Consider the following 25964-nt stretch of genomic DNA (forward strand, 5'->3'; position numbering starts at 1 on the left):
ATTCTGATAGACTTGGCTTTCATCAACAATGAGGTGATTCAGACCAGTTCCAATGGTCTTGTGATGAAGAAAGCCATCTGCATCCAGAGAGAGGACAGTGGGAACTGAATGTGGACCACAATACAGTATTTTTCACTCATTTTGTTGTTGTTTACTTGCATTTTATTTTCTTTCTCTTTTTTTTTCCTTTTGGATCTGATTTCTCTTGTGCAGCATGATATTTATGGAAATATGTATAGAGGAACTGCACAAGTTTAACATATATTAGATCACTTACCGAGTGGGGGAAGAAAGGGAAGGGAGGGAAAATAATTAGAACACAGGGTTTTGTAGGAATGAATGTCAAAAATTATCCATATATATATTTTGAAAATACAAAGCTACAATTTAAATTTTTTTTAAAGAATTAAAAAAAAAAGAAATCTAGCTTATTAACCTCAAGATATCTTGTTAGATTTCAGAGATCCAGATTTACATTCCTTTGGGCAGAGCATGTATAGGTAAGAGCGAAATGTCTTATATAGACAAAGGGAAAGAATGGAAGAGAAAAATGAAGGAAAGAGGAAATGAAAGGAAAGAAAAAAGGGAAAAGAAAGGAAGGCAAGGCTAGGGAAGGGAAGATGTGTGTTGCTCAATTGGCTAGTTCCAGTTGTGTCCCCAATAATCTTTAACAAATCTCACTTTGACTGAGATATAACCCAAGAAAAATTTGGAAGAGTGGAAGGTCTGAAAAGAAAAATAATGAGTTCTGTTTTAGACATGTTGAATTTAAGATGCCTATAATAAAAGTAAAACTTACCAGAGAATGAAAGATATGCAATCTAGACCTAGCTTAACTGAAAGTTCTCTGAGATTCTCAATGTAATTTGCAGTTCTAAAAAGGTCCCCAGGAATCTAGGTTTTTTTTTTTTGTTTGTTTGTTTGTTTTTTTTTAAGATTAGTAGGTGAAATTTTACTTTCCCTATTAAAAAATCTTGGACAAGAAGGTGGAGTGAAGGCAGAAGTCCCCTGAGTTTTCTCAAATTTCCTTCCAAAAATGTTAAAATAGTGTCTCAAAATAACTTCTGGAGAGACAGAATGAATGCAAAGCTAGAATAAAATTATTTTTCCATCTGAAACAATTAAAAGCTAAACAGGAAACATCTGTTTCACTGGAGTGAGAGTGGAACATAGTCCATCCGAGGCTGTGCCTTGACAAGCTAGCAGTGGGCCTTGGAAGTAACCGAATCTTCAGAGTTCACTTCCAGAGCTCTCAGTAAAGGAATCAGATAACTAATCAGAAGATGAATACAGAGGATCCTTTGCTGGTACTGGAAGTGGGACTCTGTTATATTGCCTATATGTGATTTTGGATTGCATTACCAAAGCAAAGTGGAGTACTACCAAGAGTAAGGACTCGGGTCACAGTTCTAGGGCAAAAAAATGCTTGTAATCACTCAAAGATCAAACCACAAACCACATCTCTCTTCAAATCATACCTACTTTGGAAGAACTAAAATCTTGCAGACCTCTAAAGCTAGTTCTAAACACAGCAGCCAAAAAAAAAAATCTGGATCAGAACCCGACTGTAACATAAAATCAAAAGTCAAGAAATAGTAATTAGCAAAACAAGAAACAGAAATGAGCAAATAACAACAAAAGAACCTGACCAAAGAAAATTACTGATAGGAAAGATCAAAACACAAATTTGGAAGCAATTAAATCAAAGCAGCTACATGCAAAGCTTCAAAGAAAAATGTGAATTAGTCTGAGACTCTAAAAGAGTCCAAAAAGTATTTTTTAAATCAAATGAGTGATGTAGAGGAAAAATTAGGAAAAGAAATGAGACAAACATGAAAAAGAGTCAATAGCTTGGTACAGGAGGCACATCAAAAAACTACTAAAGAAAAAAATTTTCAAAGAAATTTCTTAATTGATGCATTTCTGCATCCACTCATTTAGCGATGTGTTTATTTTTTACTTCAATTTGATGTGTGTGTGTGTGTGTGTGTGTGTGTATAAACTCCTAGAATTAAGCATTCCATCAAAAATACAGAACTCTAACTCTTTAATCTAGTCTTTGAGAGCTTCTGGAGGCATTTAGTGATTAAGTAACTTGCCCAGTGTCAAGAATTTATATCTATCTTGAAGTAATTATATTAGAAATGAAGACAAAAGTAATCTCTTAGAAAAAACATACCTATAACAGCCAATGAGTGGTTATTATTATTTAGAATCAGATTTTGTAACATGGGGTCTGATTTTATCATAATTATCACTATATGATATAGTATGTTTCCTTTAATCCAGAGCCATTTTAAATTGTATGGTACTAGATTCAAACAGCTCTAGAATTGTTTCAAAAGATGCCTAAGGACAGACTCAGGGATAGAGTTGCTACTTTGTATTCGTTTTGTTATTGTAGTAAATTAATTTAGGTTGACATTTTAAACTCTTCTTTCAACACAATTACAATTTCCCAGATATAGAAAATTAATTAGTACTTAAACTAGCACTAGATAGATATCTTAGCAGGCAAGCCATAAAAGAACTGGGACTTTCTTTTGTCTTCCCCTTTGGGAAAGGAAAGGGCAAGGTACAACAAGCATTTATATACCATCTACTATGTATCTGGTATTGTGCTAAGCACTTTATAAATATTATCCCATTTGATTATCATTTCAATACTGGGAGGTAGGAGCTGCTATTGTTGAGAGAACTGAAGTAGATAGAACTTAACTGGTCTTAAAAGTGACTCCAGGGCCAGTGCTTTATCTACTACCCTACTTAGCTTGCCTTTGAAGGACAATAGGTAAGGTTATAACATGGCATTCACAAATCTGCTCACAAAATCTTTACTATTCATTGACAATGGATCAGACCCCAAATTAATAACCATTATTGCTCAGAAATTCTTATTCCTATCTCTTCTGAGCAATATAGTTATCCAAGACAATTCCAATAGATTTGGGATGGAAAATGTCATCTGCATCCAGAGGAAGAATTGTAGAAATTGAGTGTGGATTGATACATACTATTTTCACCTTTGTTTATTTGTTTGGTTTTTCCTTCTTTTCTCCCTTTCATTCTAATTTTTCTTTCGCAACATGAAAAATGTGTAAATACGTTTAAAATGATTGTACGTACATAACCTATATCAGATTGCTTGCCATCTTGGGGAGAGGGGAGGAATGAGAAGAAAGGAAAATAAATTTGGAACTCAAAATTTTATAAAACTGAATGTTAAAAACTATCTTTACATGTAACTAAAAAAGTAAAATACTATTACCGGAAAAGAACCTCCCTTGAGGTTCACAGTATCAAATTTTTTCCACCCAATTCAAATATATGGGTCTCAAGATCTTCCTGTCTCCTGGGGAAGTAGAGGAGATAATTTGTCAGTAATTACTTTCTAGCTTCAATTCTTGGAATTTTAAGGCTCAAAAAGATCCCAGAGTCCAATCCAAAACTGAATCAAAATGCCCTCTACAATATACCTGACAAGTAAGTAGATATCCAGCCCTTGGTAGATATCAGGAAAAGCCTTGAAGAGGGAATCAACTCCTGATTCAGTCTATTCTTTTTTTGGACCGCTCTAATTATGAAAATGTTTTTTCTCAAGCTTAAACTTGCAACTTTTTATCTTCCACCCAATATATTTTATTTAGCTTTTTGAGTCATCTCCTTCTTCCAGTGACATTATTTCAGATACTTCCCCTCAGCTATCATACTTCTTTCCTTTTCTTTCAAAAGTTTTCTTTCTAAGCTTAACATCACTAGATCTTCTGATCAATATTCATAAAACTTGAAGTGGAACCTCCTTACCATCTCGGTAGCACTATCCTGGATCTGCTCCAATTTATTAATATTCTTCCTGTTGTAAATGTGGTGACCAGAACTGAACAGAGTGATCCACTTGTGGTCTCATCACGATCACAATAAAGGAGGACTATCACTACCTTACTTCTGAATATTATTTCTCTTTACACATAACATAGGATTACACTTTATTTCTTGCTTGCCATATCCCATTGCTAACCCATCTTGGATAAGCAGTTACCCAACACTCTCAGATCTCTTTTTAAAAGAGATATGACCTAGCCCACCATATACTTGTGAAATTGGAATCTTGAGCTCAGGGTAAAACTTTTGAGTTTTAGGATTCAATTCCAGTCTGCTTATGATTCAATTAACAAATATCTACTAAACACCTATATATGCAAATAAGTCCAAATACTTGAGAGGCAAAACAAAAAAACCCCACAGATTATATTATAAATCCTCAAGAATTTTATATTTGAAAGGGAGAGCTATCATAAATATATGACTAGGATACAAGATAAGTGAGCCAAAGAAGAGAGTTCGACAAAATGTTCTGGGAACATTTGAGGAGAGAGAAGTCAATATAGATCTGGAGGTAATTTTCAGAAGAAATCAAGAAGGTAGTATTTAATCTGGGACTTGAAGGAGGAGAAAGATTTCAATACAGAAAAGAAGAGGGGGACTTTTAACAAATAAGAGGAGGGGAAAAATGTGAGGTAGTGAGTTCTTTCTTTGAAAGATTATTGAACAAAGATGGAATGACCAATCATTGAGTATGCTGTCGTCAAGATCTTTGTTCAAGTGTGAGTTGGACTGGATGGTCTCTGGGATCTTGTTCAATTCAACTCAGAAAAAGGTTCTTAGAGATCTGTACATTTCCTTACTCCTTACTCCACATTTTGAGAACTGCTGAACAATAGGGAGCTATCAATAACTGTTGAGAAGAATGACATAGTCAGAAGATCATTTTGGAGGATGGGAAGATTGGAAGCAGAGACACTATTTCAATGGATTAATTAATCAGTAAGTATTTATTAAGCACTTTTGTGCCAGGCACTGAGCCAGATGCTTGGGATTCAAATTTTTAAAAAGTGAAAAAATCTTTTCCTTTAAAGAATTTACATTTGACAATGAAAAGATGTTCAAGAGTTTGAGTAAGAATTTGTTTGATGTGTTGGGGGTAGGATATAGGGATTTAGGGGCTAGGCCAGTGCACATGTTAGTTTTTTTTTCATGATTCTGAGGGAGGGGTCTATTGACTTCATCAGACTGTCAAAGGGGACCATGACACAAAAAGAGGTTAAGCTCTATTCTAGACTCACCTGCTGTAATTTATCAGTAACATCCATAACCCAGAGCTGGTTAGTAACTTTGCATCAATTTCCCACTTCTACCACAGTCAGTATTTTCTGGAAGTAGCAGGTAATTGGAACTTAATTTACAAAATTAACTACAACAATAAAACTGCATTAATGCTCTTTCCCACCATGCTATTAACTTTTATGCCTTATATAGCCATGTGGTGAAGCTGGGTCATATAGCTGCTGTTTTAGCAGCTCTGAATTCTCTCTCTTGGATGAATTTGTAGCTAAACTGGGGTATGGTGTTATTTCATTTAGAAAGGAAAATGTTTGTTTCTTTTCTGCATTGGAAAGAAGAAAGAAATACTGGTTTTGGCAGTGATGTGAAAGGAAGCCCATGATACTCATTTCCATGTCAAATTCATTGAGAAGCCATAATCACACTCTGCCCCTTTCTTATTGGTCAGTTGCCAAGATTTTTTATGAACCTTGCTGCCCTAGCACCAGATTTCTGTTATTAAGTTCATGTTGCTTTGGGCATCAGCTTTGATATGACTTGCCTTTTAATGAATGACTGTAGTTCTCTTCCCATTTCATAGTACTTGCTACTTTGAAAATAAGAACTATTTAAGTTTTCTCCCTTTTTTGTAACCCTTGATGATCCTGACCTAAATAACTTGCCCCTCCTGTTTTTCCTCCCTTACTCTTTAAGAATATCTTAGAACAGTGTTGCATTCTGTAATTGCTCATGTGGTTAACATAAGGGAGGATGCATCTGTGAGTAATCTAGAAGAAGGGTAGGACTATTTTAGAGTCACTCCTTCACCCATTCCACCTCTTCCTTCCCTCCCCCCCCCCCCCCCGCCCCGATCCCATAGAGGAATTACTGTCAATGAACTAACTACTGTATTTCCATCACTGTGACACTAATCTCATCCCAATGGATACAAATATCATCATTCTGCCCCTATTGACTTTCCTGCAAAGAAAGTTTGAAATAATAAGATCTGAGTAATTGAGGAACATCACATCTTTGATTTAGAATCTAAAAGATATCAAGTAGTATTGAGAAGGCTATTCTCAACATGTAGCATGGAGGTGTCATTATGTGGCTCAAAAAAAGGTAGGATAGAACTCTTTAGTCTCTTCTTCCCTCATCCTTACCCAAAGGAGACTTTACTTCCTGTCAGGAAGGAAGACAAAGCAAAGGTTGTTATGGGAGACTACTCTGACCTCAGAGAGAAGAAGGTTTATGAGACTATGATTATATCTAACTTCCTTTAAATATTGCTAATCTAGGGAATATGATTTGCAGATTTAAGCTAACTTTTAGATGTTATTTTATTAACTGGGGAAAGCAGGATTCCAAATTTTATAAACGTGTCTTGCCCCCTTTCTAACCAAATAGCAGTTCCACAATGCCCAGACTTTTTGGTACTTGTTCAGGTCAACATTACCTTGAGTACCAGTAGGCTTTGGGACTGGGGTTACAGGAGAAAGAAACTTATGAAGTGAAAAAAGAGAAAATTGCTCATATTTTGGCCAGCATTTTCCCATTTATCAATTTCATTTTGCTGTTTTCTTTTCAGAGTATTTGACTGGTCAAAGCATTACCTATTTCAACTTTTATGCAAAGATGGGGTGAAAAAGCAATGCAGAAATCTCACTTTGTATAAGCAAAATAGAAAAATGTCTTGACTTTTGTGCAAGCATTTATTTCAGATGTGTTCTACCCAGGACACTGGGTAGACTGGGAGAAAGTGCCTAGATAGTCAAGAGAAGGCTTGGTTTTCCATCTTGAGAAAGACATTGTTCCTAGCATATATAAGGCAGATTGGTACAGAAAAAGGCTTGGGGCAGGAAACTATTTCAATAATATATAGCATGATGTTGCAATAAGTAGCAAGGCGATTAGTACCCCAAATGGGGTGTCATGTCTAGAAATGGTGGTAGAGACAGTATGATTTTTTTCTTAACTATAAACTTTATTTTAATTCCCATTGAATCTCTCTCCTGCTCAAAAAATAAACAAACAAACATCTTCAATTGCTCCTAGGATTAAACATACATTTTTTCAGCATGCATTTAAACTCTTACACTATAGCTCCAACATACCTTTCCATTCTTATTTCATATTACCACCTCACACACATTTTGGGGTACTCTATATTCCCTGAATTTTACATAAAGCACAATAATATTCCTTCAACTTTACATACCTAAATTTGCTTAACAATTAATCAATGAATTATGAAATTGTGAAATGTTATTGTTTCAATTTTGATACCATGAAAAATGCTACTGACAAATTTTTGATATGTGTAAGATCTTTTGTTTTCTAATTTTGAAGTCCTTGGAGCATATTTATTGAGCAACAGGCTCTCTGATGAAAGGTGTCTAAATAGTTTAGTCAGTTTTTCTACATCATTCAAAGGTTTTCTCCCCACAAATGGTTGAATGACTTGACAGCTTTATCAGTAGTATATATTAGTAGGCCAATTTTCCCTCCAATATAGATTATTTCCATCTTTTGCCACTTTTACTGAGTTACTGAGCATAACATGAATTCTCATCATTGTTTTAATTTTCATATCTCTAATTATTAGTGATTTAGAATGATTTTTGATATTATTGTGGACAATTTGCTATTATTTGGGGGACTGATTGTTCATATTCATCTAATGCTGTCTTAGATGAATAGCTTTTCATTTTATATATTAACATTATTTGTTTTTTATTACCAAAAAAGTTTGATTTGTTAGATGAAAATGTAGCTTTTAAGGCTTTTCCAACTCAAAATATCTTCACTACATATATTAAGATCATAAAATATTCCTTGACAAATCCATCTCTTAACGACAGATTTGTTTAATGATCTTATTGTTAAAATCAATTGAAGCATAAAATAGGGAAACATATGCTCACTAGGAGTCTTCTAGAGTGTTATGGAATGTATAGAGTCCAAATGGAAGAACTATTCCTTTTGAAAGGGGAGGTTTTCCAGATATATTCTATTTTCATTTGACATTATGATGAATCTCTTCATTCTAATTCTAATGTTAGTGCTTTCTTAATGAGACACCCTTATTCACTCAGGAGTGATTGATGCAGCAATCTACAAGAGGGAAAAAATGGATGCAAGATCATAGCATGATATATAAGTGAATAGACAGTCCTTTGAGTTTACAGATAAGCACCTGTATCTTGTACAAGATGGGCAATGAGCTGGCCAAGAATTGAATAGGAAAATAGCCTGATTTGCATGTGGGAAATTATTCAGTATTGTCCATGATCCCAAGTTGCTTCCTTGTATGAAATCTCATTTTTAAACACCAATATTCTCCTGATGATAGTATGAGTCTTTAAATCATGGAACACCATAATTCTATTAATCAAAACCATGAGTCACTAAAAGAGAAGTCTATGGGTTGGTATAAGTAGACTTTTATCAATTGTACCTCTGTGCAAAAAAAAAAATGACATAAAAGATATCAAGGACATGCATGACAAGAAAAAGAGAAATGCTAGTTTTTCAGTGATAACAAGGGATCACATACTCAACCCAGGTTGATGCAAATTCCTCTGTCCTACTAAGACTTACTTAAAGGGTAGACAAATTTATGGAAGGATAGGTATAAAAATCAAACAAGGTGAGAAAACATGACTGCACTAGAAAGTATTCACAATGGAGAAAGTATCCCAATCCATGAAAGATATTGTAATTAGCTAAATTCAAATCTAGCTAAATAAATTTACAAAATTAACTTGCCAATCATCTAGGAAGTCCCTGAAAGGTCTTGGCAAAGAAGATGTAAATTTTGAATGAGAGTGGGTAGGAGATGAGAGGGAAAGAGTATATCTCATGCACTGATGTTGCATTTGGAAGAAAATCATAGGTACAACATGATAGGGGAATTAGTATAGCCAAAAAGCAAAAGAGATTCCTACAACCCAGGAATTAGTATGTATTGAAAAGTGAAAGGAATGTTGGATAAATAAGATGATAGATGGATGAATAGATGGGGAGAGTGAGGCAGGAGAGAAGGGAAGGAGAGAGAGTGACAGACAGATAGACAGAGAGAGAGAGAGAGAGAGAGAGAGAGAGAGAGAGAGAGAGACTGAAACACAGAGACACAGAAAGACAGACAGACAGACAGACACACACACACACACACACATGCAGAGAGAGATACTTATTAAACACTTACTGTGGATAGAAATGCAAGCAAGCAAAATAATCCTTGACCTCAAGGAGATCATATTTTAATGGGGAAGGTAGCAAATAAAGGAGTGCTAGAAAAAGGAGAAAAGAGTGAGAGAGATAAAGTGGGAAAAAGTAGAGAAGTGTTGTGGAGACCTGCACTTCTACACACACACACACACACACACACACACATACACAACACACATATTCTCTGAGGAAATAGTATATATACATATATATGTAGATATATATGTATACATATATATATGCTATAAAAGAGTATATATACTAATAAAGAGTTATTTTTACCTCTGAGATGGTTTAGTCTCATCTGGAAGTAAAAAAATATACTAAATGAATTCTTAAGGTTTTCTTAAACTTAGGTGTTTTCATTTGCTTTTTTGGTCCCTTATGATGATTTCTTTTCTGTATTCTTACACTCCTCTCTCCTTTCCATTTATCACTAATTACTATTATTTTCTTTACTGCCCTCCTATTTTTCTCATCTCAGCCTATATTATTTGGTTTTTTTATTCTATTTAATCAATCAATCAAATATTTATTCACTATCAACTATATACGAAGCATTGGAATTATAAATTCAAAGGATGAAACAATTCACACTCTTTTGAGGAACTTAGGTTTTTATTCTTGAGAAAATCTCATGAACACAACTGTTTTACAATTTAAAATTTTTATGGTTTTCTAGTCTTTCTTGCAGTAACCCAAACTGAAAAGTACTGAGAAAATAGCCAAGTTAACTCAAGTTTCTCAAACTTTCAAAAACTTCAACTTGAGAAAAGGAAAAAGGTTTAGGTCAGTTCTTATTTTAATCTTGCCTAGTTTTCCCATCCCAAACAGTCAGCAGAAGGAATGAGAAAGGACTTAAGGGAGCAGTATCTAGTCATGAATAATTCACATATACCTTATGAATGAATGCAGGACTTTTGCTGCACCTAGCACATTTTATAGGAAGAGACAGGAAAAACATTAAGGAAGGCAAACAAATGTTACTTTCTCTTTACTGTTTTAAAAGTGGCACAGTAAGAAAGGAAATGATCCAAATTTCAAGAAGAAATCAACTAAATTAGAAAATACCTGAGAGTTTGGTTTGAAAATTCTAGTCTGATTTTCAAAAATTAAGTTAATTATAAGGAGAACAGTTAAAGGAAATTTTCCTCTTCACTACTGACATGAATCTCTATACATCTTTGCCAAGCTCCTTTATTAAATACAGACCAAAAATACACACACACACACACACACACACACACACACACTCACACACACACACATACACACACTATACTGGTCCAAATCCGGAGATATAGTCTACATTCTCCTTTATTCAAAGGTTGATTCCTATGAACATCCAATGATTTATCCAATGGAGTGTACCTGAGTTCAAATCTTGCCCCTAAGACTGATTATCTCTGTAACCTTAAACAAATATCTGGACTTCCATGGACCTCAGTTTCCTCATCTGAAGATGAGAAGGCTAGATTAGATTCTAGCTTTTTAAACTGTGGGTCATGACCTCATATGGGGTCTTGTAACTGAATGTGGGGGAGTCATGAAATTATGATTTATTATTGGCATTTTTTTTTATTTGTATACATATTTTATATACCTACATACCTAGAGTAAAAATTTACTCTAAAATTTCTTGTACAAAAGAGTCACAAGTGAAAAAATTTTAAGAAGCCCTGGACTAGATGACATCTGAGATCCCCTTTCAAGCCCTCTTCTATCATCTGCTGATTCTCTCCCAAATGTTAATCTGATCAACTCCTGTTCTGGTTCCTTGTAATAGAGTAACCTTATTTGGAAAATGAATTGTCATACAGAAATTGAAAAGTTGTTTATACGAAATGAATTTATTAAATAAACTAACACAATACCTTGTCTTCCTTGCAAGAAATGTCTTAGCATTTATCTGAATATGTGATAGAAATGATTCATTTTGTGCCACATTCAAATCTGGTTTTAAATGTCTTTACATAGAAAGATATTCTTTCCTTTCATGGTAAAAAATAAACAGATTTCATGTACCCTTCTCTGCCCTCAAATGATATTTCTGTCTAGTCTTCAGTAAAAGAATAAATTTTCATATAAGCTTTCATATTTCATTATAAAACCTTTCATCTTTTTTTGAAAGCTTAATACAAGGTTAAAACAAAAATAACTTTTCTTAACTATCTTTTGGACCATTTCACATGAATAAAAGTTCACCTTGTAAGAATCTTTATATTGGTCATGTAACTCTTGATGAGTTCATCCGTTAAAATTCTGGAAAGTAGATTAAGGGAAGCATGAGAGAAAAGTGGTATCACATTCCTGAAATCTTCTATGTAATACATTATTGTAACTGCAGTGGGAAATTAGTATGTGTAAAGTTACAGGATTCTTTCTTATCCCTCTCTAGTGAAATCCAGAGAAAGTCATCCAACCTGAGGAAGGACAGTAATTCATCACCTCGGAGTGTTAAATTTCCAGAAAGAAGGAATACATCACTGGGTAAATGTTCTGTTCTTTTGGTAAAGCAGGTGAAGGTCTAATCTTTTGAAAATCTATTCTCTAAACTTTCCAAACTGAAATGGACTGCCCCAAAAGGTATCCCTAAGAGACTGAAACATGTCTTATGATTGGTTGGGGGAGGCTGTGCTTTTATATTAAGCTCTTTAGAATATACACATACTAAGACCTCCTTTAATTGGCAGAGTCCTTAATGATTATATGAGCAACTTTCACATTGCTCTTGATCATATATGAATAGGGATCATGCCCAGTTCCTAGCAGCAATGAGGAACTCTCAAAAAATTAGGAGTAAGGTGTATGATTGCAAAGAAAATGATCAGAAACTTTATCTTTCATATCACAGTGACTCAGATGTCATCACTGGTTGGCTCCTGTAGAATCCCATAAATTGAGAATATAGTTTTATTGTAGACCTGTTTTTATTGTCATTGAGAAATGTCAATTTTGGATGGTTAAGATATTAAATACATTCAATAATATATTGAATAATTTCACTACAATGTCAGTGGAAATATGAATTAATAAGTGGAAGAATTTGTGATTTTTGTCAGCACAGAGAATCTTCATTGATCTAGGGGATTGTTTATGATACAAAAAGGCTAAGTGCCTTGCTTAGGGCAACACAGCTAATGTGTAACAAGTAGATTTGACCCAAAATATTTTCTATTCAAATAGAAAGACTAAATGGACAATTGTTAAATATCATGTCTTAGTTCCTTCCAACTATCAGATTCTATGATTTTGTGATTCTTGTTGTTCAGTTCCACATTCTATCTCCTATGTAATTCTGCCTTTTGAATAAGGGAAGCCCTGGGATCAAGATTAGTCTGTAGTGAACACATAAACACATGTAATCATCTGTGGTTGTTTGCTTAGCTCTATTTGTGAAAGCACAGATGTAATGAAGCTGTGGTTACATGAGCCAAAGAAACTGATTTCTAGGGTTCTTCTTCATGGCCACAAATAGCATCTCTCACTTCCTCAGTACATAGTCTTGGTTACAAGGGGCATCAGATATAAAGATAAAAGAGATATAAATCCATCAATTTCTTACCACTATGGGAGTAACATTAAAAAAAAGGAAATAAAAAGAAACCCTCAAAACACACATGCTATTAATGGCTCAGAACATTATTTTGAAATATAGACAGTATTTTCACTGTGAAAATGAGATTTTTCAGACTTTAGTTTATAGAAGAGACTGGCTTGATGTGTATAAATAATAAAGACATGAGGTCTGTTCCCCTGAATGGATTCCACAAAGCTAGAGATAGGTATCACATTGGAAATCGTACTTCATGAAGTTCTTTTGAATGTTATTTAATGGAAGGAGAGCATTGCTTTCTGGGATGATGATGTTAGCCTTTGATTTTGAATGAAAATAGCTAAGATTTGGGGGAAGATAGAATTTGTGTTTTCTTATATCTTTTCCTCTAATTAACTACTTTAAAATAAGATCACAAACATTTCATGTTTATTGGTAGATCTTTAAAGTAGATGTCTGAAATGATGGATAAAAAGAACAGTAATAATAATAATGTGAACTACTATTTTCATAGTACTTTACAAATATTATTTTATGTCATCCTTATGACAAACTGGGGAGCAGTTGTTGCTATTTATCCCCATTGTACAGATGAGGAAACTGAAGTAGATAATGGTTAAGTGACTTGTCCATACAGTGAGTTTTGTGTCTGAGATTGGGTTTGAAATAGGAACTTCCTGAGTCCAGATTCAGCATTCTATCCAATGTGCTACCTAGAAATTTTTAAAAAGGAATAGATAGGACTTGATTAATTGGGCAAAAATAGTAGTAATGAAGTACAAGCACTTAACCTAGAATCAAAATATCTAAAAGATTGCTCAGGAGTGTTGATGAGGTGAAACAGTCAGAAATTTGTAATCATTGCTGTTTTTTGAATGAAGATGAAATTACTAAGACAGATGTGTATCAGGCAGTGATTTTGAAGGATATGGTACATGAGGGCCCTCATAATTCCTAATGGGCTAAATAGCTATTCTACAATAGTTTTTGCTTGGCATACTAATTCTATCATTATTTTTACAGTCTTTTCCAGCTCAAGACCTGATTTAGAAAACACCGTAACAGATTCCATCTCCACATTCAACAGCAGTCAGGTGCTTGCACAGATTCTAAAGTTGGAAAAGGTAATTTCGGTATGCACACCACAATGAACAGATTATCTAGAGAATAGATGGTGTTCAATGAGGTACCCCATATAGGACTTTGGGATGAATATTTCTAGAGGAAGTTATAAAAAATTTTTCCATCATTACTTAAAGCTTAATACATGGTTAAAGAAAAATGAAAAATCACCTACTTTAGGGAGTTGTTGTATGACTCAAAGGAGAGAGTGAATGCAAAGGTCTCAGAAAACCTTAAAATATTCTCTAAATGTCAGTCATTACAATTTATGACTGTGATTCAGTTCCATTTTTCCCAAGTAAAATTTCTTCTCCTTCAGTGCATTTTTCTCTCAAAGTCCTGAAAGTCAATTTTGTAAAAAAGCAGATGCTAATACATTCCTGGAAACTTTTCATTATAAATACATGACTATAGTTTTTGATTTCATGGAGAATGTGGTCCTTAAATTCCTTCCACTCTGGAGCCAGTGGCCAGGATGGTATTGTCCTGAGATGTTCTCACATTAGAAACTGAATTTAAAGATTCCTATGGGTCTTCTATATTTTTTGCTAGCTCATTTTTAAGTCCCCAGCAATATCCAAGATCTTATTTGGCAAGAGGGAAAGTATCATACGACAAGATCCTTTAATCCCTTAAAGAGGGAAATAAAAACAAACCAGACTAAAATAGTACATCAAACCTGCTGACTCCTCCATACTATTGCCTCTGGAAATCTGAATGGCAGATTTCTGTTGCAAATGTTTCCCCAAAGACGAAATGTTCTATCCTTAATAATATCTTTTGTAAAACTTACCCACAGAATTTCTACTGTTAATCATTTCATGTCCATCTACTTACTTTTAAGTGCTGCTGCAAGATAATAGATATAACTTTGGGGACTCTTCAGAAATAAAGAAAATACCAGTTTGGGGCATTCAAAAAAAAAAAAAAAGAAAACCTATAAGGACCAATTTTTTAAATTAAAGTTTTTATTTTCAAAACATATGCATAAATAATTTTTCAACATTGACCCTTATAAAACCTTGTGTTCAAATGCTCTCCTCCTTCCCTCCACTCCCTCCCCTAGAAGGCAAATAATCCAACAGATGTTAACATGTTAACATCATATATATATATATATATATATATATATATATATATATATATATAAACATCTTAATAACATGTTAATATGTTAAATACAATATATGTATACATATTTATACAATTATCTTGCTGCACAAGAAAAATCATATTAAAAAGGAAAAAAATGAGAAAGAAAACAAAATGAGAGAAAACAACCACAAAAAAGTAAGAATGCTATGTTCTGATCCACATTCAGTTCCCATAGTCCTCTCTTTGGGTGTAGATGGCTCTTTCCATCACAAGATCATTGGAACTGGCCTCAACCATTTCATTATTTAAAATAAAAGTGCTGTTCAAACTATCCACAGATAATTGAAAGTACAATTAGCTGTATAATATTTTTGTTATAAGGTTCAAATGTATAAGGAATGTAATACTAATTTAAGTAAGAGGAAATGCATCTACTAACAGTTGTATCTGAGGCAATATGACATGGTCAAGGAAATCCTTCATTTAGAATCAGCTATAACTGGATTCAAATCTTTACTTTGACCCTAACTAGTTGTATAGTCATGGGAAAACGACTTAAGATCATACCTGGAAGTGACCTTTAGAGGTCATGAAGTCCAACTCCCTCATATTACAAATGAGGAAACTGAAATCTAGAGATAGTAAGTAAAATGACTTTTCCTGGGTTGTATACTATAAAGTATCTGAGGTAGCATTTGAACTTAGATATTCCTGATTCCAAGTACAGCCCATCTCTTACCATTCTGAGCCTTAATTTCTTTACCTGTAGAATGGAGATAATAGCATTAGGTTGTAGTGAGGTGCAAATGAGATAATGTATATAAAACATATTTACAAGTCTTAAAGCATTGAATAAATATCTATTATTATTATTAGGAGGAGGAGGAGGAAGAGGAGAAACAGTACTAGAATTAGAGGGAAAAAAAGACATGGGTTTAAACTTTATCTCAAGCAGCATCTCTGTCACCTTTAGCCGCTGTTTACTTACTCATCACTAAAATGAGAGGAGTAATAATGCTTGTCCTATCGACCACTCAGAATTATAGTGCAGTGATTAATTGCTATTTTTTGAACTTTAGAAAAATACACAGGGTGTACAAAATTTTTGTGCAGATTTCAGCAGCTTAAACTTTAAATAGTTTATATTTTACTACTTAAAAGTGCACTGAGGCACTGTATTTGTCTTTAGACACTATTCTGTAATCAAGTTCATCAATAAGTATATGTGTTTATATTAGTCAAGTGTTTGGGGGTAAGTTAACTTTTTGTGTAGCATAAATAGTTCAATAAATATACTCATAAATAAATGGCATATTGAAAGACAAAATGGATATGACATTTCCTGCTCTGTTGATATTCCAACATAAACTGCCATAGAACAAAATATGCTTATTAATGCTCATCATTGTAAAGGGAAGCAACTATTATCATTTAAACTAGTCCAGTCTCTGGAAATCTGAGTTTGAACCAAGCACACTGTGAAGTATCCAATATTTCCTGGATCCTAAAATGGCAACTCAATTCTGTTCTCAAGCCACTTTGACAAGGTGTAAACTAGGAGAAAATTACATGGTCTCATTTTACCCTCTGCTATGTTGACCTCTAGGAATTCATCTTGCGTTTTAATTGGATAAATAGCATAGAATCTGAAAATACATTGTATGTATTTGTATAAGATTTTGTACATGTATGTTTATATTCTACATCATTAGATGTGAGTTCCTTGAGGACAAGGATGTCTTTTGCCTCTTTTTTGTACTCCAGGTATTGGACATTGTGCCTGGCACACAGTAAATATTAATAAATGTTTATTAACCTAACTGAAACTGACTTAAACCCTTCAATAAAACTATTCAATAGTGATGAAATTCTAAGATTTTCCTAATTTGCAAAAGAAGACATTTGGAAATTGTCCAATAGTGCCCAGTAAATTAAAAAAAAACAGTAATTCCAATAAAAGAATTCATAATAATAGTTGATATATTTAAATTTGTAAAGGCCTTCCCATAGATTATCTAATTGAATTCTCATACTTACCAATTCTGTGAGGTAGGCAATGTAATTGTTATTAGTCTCATATGCAGATGAGGAAGTTGAATCTCTAAAAAGAGAATCATTTGTTCGTGGTCATACAACTAGTATGTAGTAGAGAGATTTGAATATGGGTCTATCTCAAGTCCAAGATCAGTTGTCTTTCTGCTATACTATACAGGTGGTAAAAATTAGAGTAAGGTGTAACGGAAGAAGGATGTCAACATAGTACCTTTGCAAATAATCTTGACTTTTCCTCTTCTCCCCTTCCTGTATCATGGCTTTTGTTGCCCTTCCAGGAATGATCAGATGAATTAATCCTAGGGACTTGCTCATGTGTATCCATGTGAAACAAAGATCAGTAGGTGGAAACATGGAAAAGGCACTATTTAGAGTGCTTTTCAGACTAGATTGTTCTGTATTTTCCTATGATATTTGGAGGCAGAACAGGAGACAAAGGATAGTAGTTGAATTTTGTGTTGGTCATGCTCAGGCATTAAATTCTGTAGAATCATAAAAGTTAAGCAAAATGTGCCCCTGTATATGCCTTGTTTAATTGATCATAATGAATGTGGTCAAATTTAAGGCTGATAAGAATGGCACATCAGAGACTTCCTACCAATAAGGGAATCCTTTAGGACTCCATTAGCAAAACTTTTTAGCTTGAGAGCATTTGTTAATTACAAGAAGCTTGATCTAATTCACAGGCCTTCCTAGGTTCCTTCCTGCTTATAACTCTTCTGGTCAAAAATGCTCAACTTACAAATAAAGAATTTGAATCTTGGAGAAGTGAGGTTATTTGTTCAGTCACACAACTCTAGAGGACTCAATCGTACAGCTCTAGAGTCTTTCCACACTAAACTTCGCTTTTATGAAACTCATATTTTTCATCTGTGAAAAATGAAAGGGTTGGATTAAATAATCACTAAAGTTGTTTTTGGCTCCAAAATTCTGTGATCCATAACTCACTTGAAAGAGAAACATGACAAAGGAGAAATGAGTCAAAATTTGGAATTCACAAATGAACACTTATAGATCCTAAAACACTTATACTAAGGGTCTTCGTTTTTCTGTCCTGTTCAAAAATAATAACATTTTCTGGATAGTCTCACATATAGGTGTACCTCCTGAGTCTCTCTGGCTCCCTGCTAAGAAAAAAAGAAAGAAAATTTCATGCTTTAAAAACTTCTTTTGCTGGCAGAGATTTTTAATTCCATGGTACATTTAGATTAGTCAGAGAAGGAAAACTAATTTATTTAAATGTAGCTTATGTAAATTCTGTACTTTTATTAATGGCAAGAATTTCCCCAATACTTTCTCCCCTTCTTCTTTCACTCCTCCTTTTCCCCTGTCTTTTTCTTTTTCACTTCTCTTTTTTCTCTCTCCCTCCTCTCTTCTCTGTCATACATACATGATTTCATATATATGTGTTCATTATATTCAAAGTATTATTCTAAGTGAAATTATTGAGCATTCACTAAAGACAGCTTAGTTTTAGTAAAGATAATTTCCAAGAACCCTAGAACATTGACTTTTGAATCTTTTATATTGACTGCTATTGTTGGTTCCTTTTTTTCTAGATGCTAAAGGAAAATTCAACTTCAGAAAACCTTAGAAGAGAAATCTGTGAGAATCATCCATCCTATACAGTGGATGACACTTTTTCGTGGAACACTCTAGGGAAAAATATTTTCAGCCAGTTTTGCCTTTCCAACATAACTCTCTTAGAATCATCTATCCAAGAACTAAGAAACCAGCTCTCTCAGGTAAGTTGAAAGTGCTTAATTAGAAGAGTCAAACATCACCTGTTTCCCATCCTTCCTCTGCTATTGAGTCACTCTGAGTCAAAGGGTTGGCATTGACCTAGATCAGTGGTGCAATGGTTGCAGGAATATTTCTCTGCTCTCATAATGTCTATACCTCACTATTGTAGGGGTGTCTCCTCAAGATTTTTCTTGAATTGTTTAATCTTATGCAACATCCTCCCTTGTGTAGGATCACCATTATTTCAATATTGAATCTAAAAGGTTGCAGTGCTGTTAAGGCATACCTGCCCATGGATTATGAGATAAGGTTTTGTTTCAGTGTGGATTAGAGTTCACATATGTTGGAGATCATTATGGGAATGCCTCAAGATGTATGACATGTGAAAGTGTAGTAACAATTAAAAAAATAGTAACACATAATCTAAAAGGGGCATTAATAAGGAAAGAATTTGGAAAGAGTATTGAGCTAGGAATTAGGAGATCCACTTTTTGGACTTGGCTCTGCCACTCTATTAAATGGAAGGGGACAGTGTCCTACCAGATGATCTCTATGGTCTCTTCCAGCTGTAACATTTTTTGATGGATCATAAGTTGAATCTGGTCAACGTTCCCCTTAAAAATATCACAGAGTATCTTCAAGAGCATTCTCCTGTGGTTCCCAAATAAACATTAGTAATACAATTCAAATGTTGTTTATTAAATGCCAGGGTCTTGTGCTAAGTGTTAAGTATACGAAGTGAAATCAAAATTGTCCCTGCCTTCAAGGATTTTATGTTCTAATAATATTATGCAAATAAGTAATAAAAAAAGTTTATTCAAAATGATTGGGATGGAGAGGAAGGGCTAAGGGATGGGAAATGGGTCAAGAGAGAAGAAGGGGGGAAAAGCATAAGGGAAAAACTCTCATGTAGAAGTTAGCACTTAAGCTGAGCCTTAAATTACAGATCTAAACATGATATTTTATACTTAAGACCATTCCCCCGTATCCAAGAACTTAATTTCTTTTCTCCATTCATTCCAGAGACATTAGCAATCACTATCTAGTTTTAATATTCTTTGTAGAATATAATAATAGTAAAAAAAACTTTTTAAAGGTATGTAGATTAACATCAATTTAGTAATTTTCAGTGAAATTGCAGTGATCCAGCCCTAATTTTCCCTACTTAATGGAAAATCTCAATTTTATGGAACATTTATGATCAACCAATCAATAAGTATTTAAGTCTTTTTAAAACATTATACTAGGCCCTGAGAAAAGAAAGAGAAAAAACAAAATGCCCCTACTTTCAGGAGATAATAATAATAAACATGTATCCATAAAATAGGTTATAAGTAATTAATTTTGCCTATTCCATGCTACTATAAGCATTCCCTTATATATAATTTCACATCATGGGGGTTGGGACTTTAAGAAATAGAAGCTCTTTTAGAAATAAGTAAGTTCTGAAAGAAATGTTTTCTTTTTTAAAAAAACACAGTCACATTTTCCAAATCAGTGAGTGAAGATTAAAACTGTTCTAATATCATTTTTGTTCCTTTGATTTTTTTCTTCAGATCTCAACTAACCCCAACAATCAAATGATAGTTTTCCAAGAATCAGCCAGAGTGCTGTCATTCTTTTCACAACTACAGGATCAAACTGCATTGTGGCGGTTTCTCTCAAGTGTTCCCAGTTTGTTCCAAAATGACACAAAATTAAACGAGTTATTAGATATCCTCCATAACGCAAACAGGTAAGGGTATAGGAGACTCAGGTAGGAAGGGATTGCTTATAAAAGTATGTTTATAAGGTCACCTATGAAGGCCACGAAAAGGTATTTAGTTCATTGAAATGCCAAGCATACAATCCCACACCATGTAATTACAGACATTTGGTATGACAGAGGCAAGGTGAGTGAAGGTCAATTTAGACTATGTCCTGTAGATCTTGTGCCAGAATGTTCTTTACAGGGTGTTTTCAAGTACAGGATATGGTTCATTCAGTTTTAAATGTCTGAAATGTAATTACTGTCCTTACATTCCTTTGCAAAATTAGTCTGCTTTCTCAAAAACATGTCATTTTTGTCAGGTTCTTTTCTATTTTACCATCGTCTTCCTTTCAGTGTGAAAAAAGCAGATACATTAATAAGAAGAAAGTGCATTTTTTTTCTTAAAAATGTAAGGGATAGGAAGAATTGGATCTGTGATTTCATCGATATAGGGAAAAATTTGCAAGAGGAAAGTCCCAATTCAAGTTAGCAATTTCTCTGTAACTTTTATTCTGAGAGTGTGGTCTGAAGAAATGAAAACTTACTACAAAGCTAATATGTCTTATGTGTCCAGGCTCCAAGGCCAACTCTCTATTCATTATGCCAGAGATGTCACACACAAAGCCCTTGAGGAACCTGCAATTCACCACACTCTAGACCAGATTAAAATTAAATTGAAAATATTTAATAAATAAACAAAAATGTAATATAAATATACATAATGTTAATTTATGATTTTCTAAAGTCAATATGCAGCTTCCAAGAGGCTTATGTCTAATTTAATGGTCCATCATTTCTATTAGAGTTTGAGACCACTGCACCAAGTGATGTTAATAAGTAAAAAGTAGTCAACCTAAGAAAATGAGCTTGGGCTCCAATTACAAGAAAAAAAAGTAGAATTTTCATATGAATATCCTGTTATTAATGTGTGAGAATGAAAGACACCGAGACATAAGTTTTTGAGTGAAGATCTGAGTTCTCGTACTGGATGAGTGACCAAGGGACAAGGGACTTGATCACTCTGTGATCTTGCCAATTCTTTGATATCATTAAGTTACAGAAAACTTGCTGGTTTGCCTTAGTGGAGAGAACTTACAGTTTTGAAATTCTTTACACTAAGGAAATCATAGGTTTGAATAAAACAAATAGACAAACAAACATAAACTCCCCCCCATGTGAATTTCATGTGGAAAAACAAACACTAATTCTATATGTGATACAGTAGATATCAGTAGAAAGAGAAATATATTGAGGCAATCAGGTAGCACAGTGGATAAATCACTGGAACTGGAATTAGAAAGCCATCAGTAAAACTTAAGTTCAAATTCAATCTATCCACCTCATTTTCCTCATCTGTAAAATGAAAATAAGAAAAACTATGTCTTAGTGTTGTTGTGAGGACCAAGTAAGAATATTTCTAAAATACTTTTCAAACTGAAAATTCTGTATAAATGCTAGCAATTACTGGTATTATGTTTTTTATTTTATTTGATAGAAAAATGTTGTTTGTTATAATTATTTGGATTACTAGATAATAATTACATAGATAATTCTTGACAGAATTCAAAAAGAAAGAAAGAAATAGCAGTTCTTTATTAATTTAAAAAAAAAAAAAGGTCATTTCATTGTCTTATCTGGTCCTAAACAATTGTCATTCTTTAAGTGGCTACTTAATTGTCCCCAATTTGTAAACCTTTTTCTTTACTTGGGCCTCCTTTAATTAATGTTTCTATACTGGCAAGATGTTCCTTAAAAAGCCATAAGTTCCCTCAAGCTTGACAATATTTATCTCCTAGCTTGTGGCCTCACTGCTCTTGTCCTGGTCTTTAGTGAACAAGTAATAGTCACAAATGAGCCTCATAAATACTCTCCCTCATTTCCTCTAGATTGTTCTGTTCAATGATAAATGGTTCCAAACCCCAAATCACTCAAATCAGATTTCAATAATGTTGCAGTTGTGACACAATTGAGCAAAACCGAGAGTGCTCGAAAGCTATACAAGTAAAGGTCAAAGCTAATTTTGGGCCTAGACATATATTAACAAGTGTACGATTCTCTACCTTTCATTTTTTTTGCCTTATTCCTATGGATGTTTTACGGAAATTTTCACTTTGAGTAGATGAAGAAGGGAAAAACTAGTTTACAGGAGAAAATATTTCAAATCATTATCACCCAGAAAATTAATTGTGGGAAGTATTTTTTGTGGAGTGGGAAATGGAACAAGGAGAGAAGAACTTTTTTTTAAGCCTTAATTTATTCAGAGAAGAAAACATTGACATCCAGGACAGGTAATAGGCTAAAGCTGAGCATAAATCTCAGTGTGGGACCAACAAGTTGGATTTTAAAGTATAATTCAGAAGTCAGACTCAAGGGATCAAGATATCAAGATGAGATTAGGTTAAATGGCAAATGAAGGTCACCATAGATTTGGGAAGACGTGGTCAAGTCCTATGTCTGATACTGGCTAAGTAAGACTAACTTGTCTGAATAATATACTTAATTTTTCACATTCTCCCAAACAGTCCTCTACAACGGGGGTTGTTAAATTACTCTGCTTATTTACACTTAAAGTTTTATTTAAATATGTAAAAATAATTCTTAGTTTTGGCCTCCTATACCAATTCTTGCTCTAAGACATGAAGTTGCAAATTAGATGTTGATCTTTGTCATTAGAGGAATTTCCTTACCTTGGAGTTCCCTATACCAAATGCCATGGAGAGGAGGATTGTTAGAATAGAGGAAGACCATTTCTAGGACTTTTAGGATTAACATTTCATGACCCTATTCTCTTTGAATATGAGATCCATTCATTGAAAACATTAAAAGTTAAACCCAAACTCTATTGTCACACATACGGTCTGCCTACATGAATTGGAATATAAGAAAAGAATTATATTTTATATTCCAAATTGCACATATGCACTGAGAAGACGTGGTGTAGGAAAGAAATTTGAAGATTTACTATTGAATTATAAATCACATAGAGTGAACCTGCTCCCGGATTGTCAACTAGCAGTAAACTACTTAATGATATAAAATAAACTCAAGGTACTTGGAAGCCTTTTTTGTGCTTTGAAAAGGGGAATAAGTATTTCTATAGTACTTACCATGTGCCAAGCATTGTGCTAAGCACTTTTACCAATACCATCTCATTTGATTCTTACAACAATCATGGAAACAGGTGCTCTTGTTATCTCCTTTTTGACATGGAAAAAACAAGGCAGTTAATTCATCAAATATATGAACTGAAATCTCAGCTTGTTTGCCTAAAGGTGATCATTTGATAAAAAACCTTTTGTTTTGATTGCCACTCTCAGTAAATGAAAATGTTGAATGTCTATCTCTTTGATACTATTTTAAAATTCCTTACTTGTAAAATGCAAACATACCTGTACTTGTGCAAATATATTTTCATTTACAAATTGCTATCATCTGGAGAAAGTAATTTTCTTATGCCATCCATTGCTTTAGAAGATAAAGTAAAACATAAGCATAATGTGTGAATTTTCTAATTAGTCTTATTTCCTATGAGGTAGTCGTTAGTCCTAGCAGAAGCAACCAGGCCTATGTAAGTGCTGAAAATTAATTAATTAGGCCCTTAATTTTTAGTTCCAATCAAGATAGAAGGATTCTTGGTCTAAGGGATTTCCTTACCTGAGAGCTCCTTATACTAATGAAATTATGGGTCTGGAGGGGAAAAAAAAAAAGGTCCTTTCTAATCCTATCATCCTTTGGCTTCATGAATACATTTAAAGGTACAGTCTGGAATTTAGCTAAAATATGAGTGATTTTGAAAAAATATATAGTATTTTTAAATGGCATGATATACTTCAATATTCAGCATTTTTTTTCATGGACCCTATCTAAGAACAAAACTATTGGATTTCATGACCTCCAATATCTATTTTAATTCCAAATTAGTGGTTCTATGATTCTGTTATTAAATCTTGGATATGATTTCCAATCTTGTTTCTTTTAAGGAAAAAAAACAGTTTTACCCATCCTCTCCTTTATAATCTTAACAGCAGAATGTCAAACTAATGTGAACTTTACTTACTTCATGTTTTGGCCTTTTTAAAAAACAAATGCTATTTTGAGGCTGTGGGTTTTCTGTGAATGTCATGCTCCACTTGGGCTTGAGAACACCATGCTGGGATTTTGTGCATGAATAGGCAAACAAGTAATTAAATTACAAAGGCAGCCTCTTGTCTGTTATGTTATAGGAATAATTTCCTACTCTCCAGCCATTTTCCACTTGAGTAACCTTTTGTTTCTGTCTGTAAACCTTGAAACACAATCTGGTTTAATTGTTTTTCAACTCGTTAGTGCTCTGTTGGTAGTGCAGAAGGTTTCTCCACGTGTCACGAATAACGAAGGATTCAAGACCATCCAGAAGTCTGTTAAGCATCTGCTCTACACTCTGGACTCTTCAGACCAAGGTATTTCACTTCAATGTTACTATGGTCAAAGTGTTATTATATGGTCCAGAATAGCATCAAAGTGAACCAAGTACAAATTATAACATGTAATGTTGGATTTATATGTTGTCTATGGTTTGGCTAAAGACTATCCCAAAATGATCTTCAGAATGTGGAGAAACAAAGAGGGAAATAGATTGTGCTTGGTTAGGTTTTTGTTTAACATGGAAATGACCATTATTGGTAAATGAATTTGAACTTTTGGATATAAAATCCAGGATTCCACTTCAGCAAGACTCTTTAATGTGTTGAAGGCAGGAATTAGGAGGGTAATTCTCATTTAATTTAACCAATCATAAGCTTTTATTTTATATCATAAATCATAAACTCAACTGAAGTCTACTTATCTTTGTTACTCTACAATTCCCCCTTTCACTCCTCCATGCACTTCAATCAATAGGTAAAGTTTGGTCATTAACGGTAACATAATAACCCCTGTTCATCATTCTAAATGGATATCTTTTTGCTTTAAAGGAGGACAAGTCAAGGATTTGAGGATTACTACAGCTCCACCATCTCTAGTAATAAAACAAATAAAAAATCATGCCCTCTATTGGTGACTTTTTAAGTAGGAGGACAGTATCATATATTTTGGAGGAGGAGAAGGAGAGAATCTGGAATTTTATTAAAATAATTCCTCCTTCACATATATTCTTGCTCTCATTTATTTTCACTTGTGGATAAATGAAGGAACCGCTCTTTGTCATGTGATTTTTTTCCCATAGATATAATTTCTCACTTCGAAATCCTATGTAGTAGTTTTTTTTTAATCTTCAAGACAACAATAAAAGCAATATTAATGCTTCTTCCATGATTCTAATAGGCTTTTTTTTTA

General features: G+C 33.7%; 1 protein-coding gene across 3 annotated transcripts in view; it reads left to right on the forward strand.

The window, feature by feature from the left end:
• ABCA12 (ATP binding cassette subfamily A member 12) overlaps window positions 1-25964 on the forward strand; it is a 243352-nt gene that overhangs the window by 97764 nt on the left and 119624 nt on the right. For all 3 annotated transcript variants that reach the window (XM_031958095.1, XM_031958097.1, XM_031958096.1), the window contains exons 7-11: window positions 11732-11823; window positions 13913-14013; window positions 18718-18903; window positions 20458-20636; window positions 24978-25090. In XM_031958095.1, the coding sequence (XP_031813955.1) occupies window positions 11732-11823; window positions 13913-14013; window positions 18718-18903; window positions 20458-20636; window positions 24978-25090 (671 nt within the window). The remainder of the gene's footprint in view (window positions 1-11731; window positions 11824-13912; window positions 14014-18717; window positions 18904-20457; window positions 20637-24977; window positions 25091-25964) is intronic.

This window comes from Sarcophilus harrisii, chromosome 3 (assembly GCF_902635505.1).
Source record: "Sarcophilus harrisii chromosome 3, mSarHar1.11, whole genome shotgun sequence".
NCBI classification, from domain to species: Eukaryota; Metazoa; Chordata; class Mammalia; order Dasyuromorphia; family Dasyuridae; genus Sarcophilus; species Sarcophilus harrisii.